The sequence below is a fragment of the Cupressus sempervirens genome, chromosome 10 (genome assembly GCF_028749045.1).
Source record: "Cupressus sempervirens isolate cs-2001-9-10 chromosome 10, ASM2874904v1, whole genome shotgun sequence".
NCBI classification, from domain to species: domain Eukaryota; kingdom Viridiplantae; phylum Streptophyta; class Pinopsida; order Cupressales; family Cupressaceae; genus Cupressus; species Cupressus sempervirens.
Genome location: NC_143127.1, coordinates 728,411,999 through 728,417,538, shown reverse-complemented (window position 1 = coordinate 728,417,538; position 5,540 = coordinate 728,411,999). Strand labels below are relative to the sequence as shown.

The window sequence follows — 5,540 nt, the reverse complement described above, 5'->3', positions numbered from 1 at the left end:
GAAATACTTTCATTGTAAATAGATTGTGACCCGTTTCTCAAGCAAGCCTACTTTTCCTTTTGTAAAACATCTTGTAACACGGTTGAGAACTCTAACAATGTATAGTCCTCTAAGAAGGACTAACATACTAAATTCTATGTAATGACTCCTAACAAGGTCATACCTATTTACACAGAACTTTTAGATTAATACATAGTTGCAGGTACCATCATGTTAGGGTTTTCTCTCAACCAAGATTTCCTAAAAAATAAATCACAGTGCTATGAATTATTCATTGTTATATGTTTCACTTTCATGTATTATTTTAGATGAATGTTTATGGTTAAGTTGCAAAGTTATAAATTTATTTGAAAGTACTATAACACTAATTCACAAAAAATAAAGAAACAAAAAGAAAATACACATTCTCCATACCTAGCCCTACGTTGGCACTCACAACTTCCAATAACGAAATCCCAAAGCAACACATGAAAGTCTGCTATGTAATAAAACTAGGAAAAGGCAAAGGAAAATGCAGTAGCAATCTAGAATAGTAGCTATGGTAAATGGCCACCCACAAAACACTGTCAATATCAGCTGAAGGACAAAATACATGCATAGCATTGAATGCCACTAAACACCCGCAGTCATCCAATGACACGTCATGCCTTGAATGGTAGGAATGGCTCTAAACAACTATGGCCATCCAACGACATGTGGCACCTCCAACAATACACAAAAAGCCATCATCGATTATAGGAAAAAATACCCACAGGGGAAAGAAAAGAACTCTTCTATGGCTGCATCTCTCGTTGCAAAAGCCCAAACAAACACCTATCAATGTAACGAGAGTCCAGTTATTACTATAACTCATGAAACAGCTATCAATGTAATGATAGTCCAGTTATTACTATAATCCATGAATAAACTCATAAATAAAGTAATAGATATAGAAAAGAAATAAATAATAATAATTTTCTCTTTGATATTGTCCCTATGAATAAATTCTACTGAACCTTCTATATCACATTGTTACGGTTAATCATTTGACACACCAAACTTCCTGACCAGGTTCGCCATCACAATTTTTCAACGCACAGTTATCAACCCCCCAAATCGTTGCCCACAATCGGGAGACTGTGTCTCGCCAAACCGTTCGAGAAACTCGCTGTTCAAAGGCAACGAAATAGTACAAACCTAACAATCCCATGAAGATCCCTTTCCCACGGAGAAAGAAAAACGATTTAGACACTCCATTGACAGCGACGACATTGTCAATGGCGAAAAGCCCACAAATTTGAACAAATCTCCATCCACCCATTGAAATATTCAACAACAACATGTGAAATCGATTTCATAACCAAAGATCCTTTTGACTAATTAACCACGATCCTTCCCACTAAAAAAACCAATCGTCATCTCATATGCCACACCCAACCAGACAAACATGTATAAAATTCAACACCCTTCCAATCGATTGCACTAATTTATACTTCAACAGATCCACGGTTCGAATCTCGATCAGAACATTGATTACAGATGGGAAACGCAGTTGCATCGTCTCTGGGCCGGCGGAGGGTGAAAATCATGAAACTCGATGGGGAAGTTATGAAATTTAAGCCTCCTGTGACGGTGGAACAGATTGTGCAAAACTACCCAAATCATGTTATATTGCATTCTGAGGCAGTTCGTCATATGGGCGTGAGGGCCAAGCCTCTGGATGAATCGTTGGAGCTTAGGCCAAAGCAGCTTTATTATCTGGTGGAGATGCCCAAAAGAGAGGATTTGAGGGCACCCACCAGGGTTCGATCCGTGATCCACATGAGTGCCAAGTCAAGGCTTGAGGCCATGCTCTTGGAAAGAAGGTCCAGTTCGGATATTGGTGCTCTCAGCAGCTCTCGTTATGTTTCTTCTTCTTCTTCTTCTTTTCACGGTGAAAATGGCGGTCCCATTCGTGTTCAGGTTCGTTTGACAAAAGCTCAGCTTGCTCAGTTGGAATCCCAGAGCAAGAATAGTTCTGAAACTGCTCAGAATATTCTGAGTTTTTATCTTAATGATGGGGAGGCCAGGGAAAGGGAAAGCCGTAATTTTTCTCAGGCCTCTGGATTGAGAAGCTCTCTTAAGACATTGCCCAAAACTGAGGTATTGATCGTTTCTAACTTGTATTTGTCTACAGGTATCGAATTTTTTTACTTGTCTTTGTGCGGACAACACTACGGCTTAATTCATAGGCTAAAAGTGTTAAATTGTCAAAATTGACTTATTTTTATAAACTTGATTTCTTCCTTAGTGTGTGATATTTAAGAGTGGCCAACTTTATGTACTGTTAAACGTGATCCCCCATTTCATTCTTATTATCTATTGATTCTTTGAGCATGCATTATTTTGGAAGAGTTCTTTTAAGAATTCTAATAACCAAAAACAAATCAATTTATCAGTGCTCTTTGCATCTATTAATGTCTCATCTAGAGCTATAGATGGATATGAAGGCCCTCCGTAATAATCTCTACTGTCCATTCTGTCTTACTTTAGTTTTACCTTCTGTCAAATTGGGTTCCAGAAGGGGCAAACTGCCGGTTAGACTAATCTTGTTAGAGTTGTAAGAATGTACCAAGCTTCTCTCGAGTCCAAGTGTATTGGGCGAGTCCAGACTTTACAGTCAAAGTCAGATCAAAAGGGAAGGGAACAAACCAAAGTTTCAAGCCAACTCTTCTATCAGTGTGAGTTACATGTATACAATTTATTTAGAACTAGAGTTCTAGGAATGAAGCTTAGTGTGTGATGTTTAAGTCATTTGAAATAGTAAAACCCCTCCATAATAATTTCTTAATATTGATTGAAGATCTTCTATAATTGAACAAAACCTATACACACCAATTTTGAATCTTTAAACGTGATCCAAGATCTTTCATAGTTGAACACCAATTTTGAACCAACTTTGAATCTACAATCAACCATTCTTTTAGTTTTTTAGTTTTCTATTAACCTGATGATAGATAGATTATAGAATGTGATTTCCAAAATTGATTTATATCCTTTAACTTTCTCTTCTTGATAATGTAATATAAAGTGGATTGACGTAAAACAAATCTTATACAATTGATCTTGAACACCATATGCATCAAATCTCTTAAGATCTTTTTTAGTTTGTTTATTTTGCCCTTTAGCTTTCTTTCTATCATTCTACTGATGCGTCAAAGAATGAGATTAAATTTTTTTGATAAAAGAATTTTACACTTGGAATAGTCCTTTATCTAATTTTTCCTTTCAATGTAGGCATAAATAATAATTTTGGGATTGATGTCAGTATATCTTGTGTGTTGTTTTCTTATACAGAGAAGAAGCGTACGATTCAGCTCTGATGTACAAAGTGACGAAGATTTGTAACGAGGCAAAGAGTAGTTTATTTGGCTTTTGAGTCAAAACTCACCATTCTTTCTCGCAGCTTTAATGGCAGAATTCGACGTCTAACACGACTAATTTATTTACTTCTTCATTGTGTTCAGTTATGCCATTTTCCGGGGTCCCATTTGTGAGGAGCACTATAATTTTATCATTCTTTTATGGACGAATGTTGTTGAATATACTTACTCTAGAGGAAGTGTACAAATTTATGTCATTCTGAAATGGAATAATGATCTGGAATTGGGTCCAGTTCGCAGTCAAGTTTAATGGTATTTGTCGCCTTTGGAAGAATTCGTATCTATGTAATCCTCTGCACTGAATAATTTAATCACTAATATTTTTTTATACTCAATTCTCTTACGTGGAGAAGTTGTTCTTGTTTGCCAATATCTCTTCCTGTCTTTTCGCATGGATTACCATGACTTTTATTGGATGTAGGTAAGGCAATGCTGGAATTCTAAGCAATATATACTATTCGTTAAAGCAACATTCAACAACTTAAAAGAAAAATGCTTAGTTATAAAGTTTTATAATGCTGTATTTCTTGCGTGTTTTTGGCATTTGTATACATTTCAGAAGTAATCTTTTTAATCTAGTTTGGTGGTTAGCTAGGGGTGTTATATAGTATTGTAATTGGTCTATATTTATAGACAATTGAGAATAAGAATATAATTCGGTTTGCATATATGTTTGTTACTTATCTTTATCATTTGTTTTGATTATCATTTTATTTATTTTATTAATTTATTCTAGTTATATAATTAGAGTCATATTTAATCATTTTAAAGCACAAAATTAAATCTATGTATTTCACTAATTAGCTTCATCTTGAAGTTCGGTTTTGCATCCATTTTGCTCAATTATACATAGTTTTGTGTTGTTTCCTCGTACAAAATGATATTCATTTAATTCATTCTAAAATAATCTCATCTTATCTCATTATAAATCATCACCACACTGAATTGCAAAATATAACAAGGACAATCATTGGAGCAAATGCAAATCACCTACTAATAGCACAACTATTCACACTAACCTTCTAATAATTTTTTTGCTAAAGTATTCTAAGTACCTCTAACTTGACTAACTATAAGTCTAATATGCAATATTGACATCTATGAACTTAATTTTAAAATAATCCAAAAGGAGGATAATAGAGACCATAATTCTTCAAATGAATAATTAGAAAACAATTTAGTTGCTATAAATTTGATCTAAATCTACAAAGTGTATTGAAATCTAGTGCGAAGGGGAGCTAATTTTAATAGTTCACGTACTTCTGGTTGTCTAGAACATCTATAATTATTTAGGCATGTCAATTTTGTTGAGGGTGACTCATACAGTCAGTGTATGGTGGCTTCTCATTGTACCATGAGGCACCGTATGGGTGAGCCCAACATACAATATTGAAGTCATTACAACAAGCTCAGCGGTGAAGGTGTATATGAGGCCAATGGTGAAATAGTACGACAAAGATAGCACATTGAAGTTGGGGCCAATGTGGTGAGGCTAGTACTAAGAATCACGTATGCTAAGATGCAACCAAATTTGGTGTGTTGAAGCAAGTATGGATGAATTCAACATGCTAGGGCTGATACAATAACGATGGTAAGAGTGCAATGAGATTTAATTTTAGAAAAATGAGATCCAACCTTACAATGACATACATTGGTGTATATGGAGTAGTGTCGATCATGTCGTGATGCACAAATTTATAGTGATCAATGGTTGGAGGAATAGAAAGGCTAAGTTGGTTCACTATTTTGTGCAGAGACAGTTGATATAACAAACTCAATAATGAATTGTGGTTTGTATAGATCATAGCGGGATTCATCAAGTATTGCAATGGAAAATTCAGGTAGATTGTGATACAACCTAAGCCTGTAAAAAAATTCTTAGTTTGTTGTATGCAATATTGTTAACTAAAAGACAAAGAAGTCGCTCAATTTTTGGGTGCATGGGATTTTTCCCCAAAGGGTTTTCCCATGTGAAATTTGGTGTTTCTCTATTTCTTGATATTTTCTTTATGTTTCCTTTCAAGTGGTATCAAAGTGTGGCCACTTTTTATTATTCTTGGTTGGTGGGGTTGGATTTTTTGTGTGAATTCAATTTCAATAGGATTTTGCAAAGTGTGCCTTTATAAATTGAGATGACTA

At 34.9% G+C, this 5,540-nt stretch overlaps 1 protein-coding gene across 1 annotated transcript; it reads left to right on the top strand.

Moving 5' to 3' along the window:
* The first annotated feature begins 1,213 nt into the window (after positions 1 to 1,213).
* Positions 1,214 to 3,731, top strand: LOC149535898 (uncharacterized protein At1g66480-like). The gene is made up of 2 exons (XM_089804494.1): positions 1,214 to 2,121; positions 3,316 to 3,731. Exons 1-2 carry the CDS (start codon positions 1,519 to 1,521, stop codon positions 3,364 to 3,366), a joined length of 654 nt encoding a protein of 217 aa, XP_089660620.1. The 5' UTR covers positions 1,214 to 1,518; the 3' UTR covers positions 3,367 to 3,731.
* The last annotated feature ends 1,809 nt before the right edge of the window (positions 3,732 to 5,540 follow it).

Excerpts from the sequence above, each read along its gene's own strand:
- LOC149535898 (XM_089804494.1), top strand. The coding sequence starts at position 1,519 with ATGGGAAACGCAGTTGCATCGTCTCTGGGCCGGCGGAGGGTGAAAATC. Across the intron at positions 2,122-3,315 it reads AGACATTGCCCAAAACTGAG|AGAAGAAGCGTACGATTCAG; the intron begins GTATTGATCGTT and ends TTTCTTATACAG.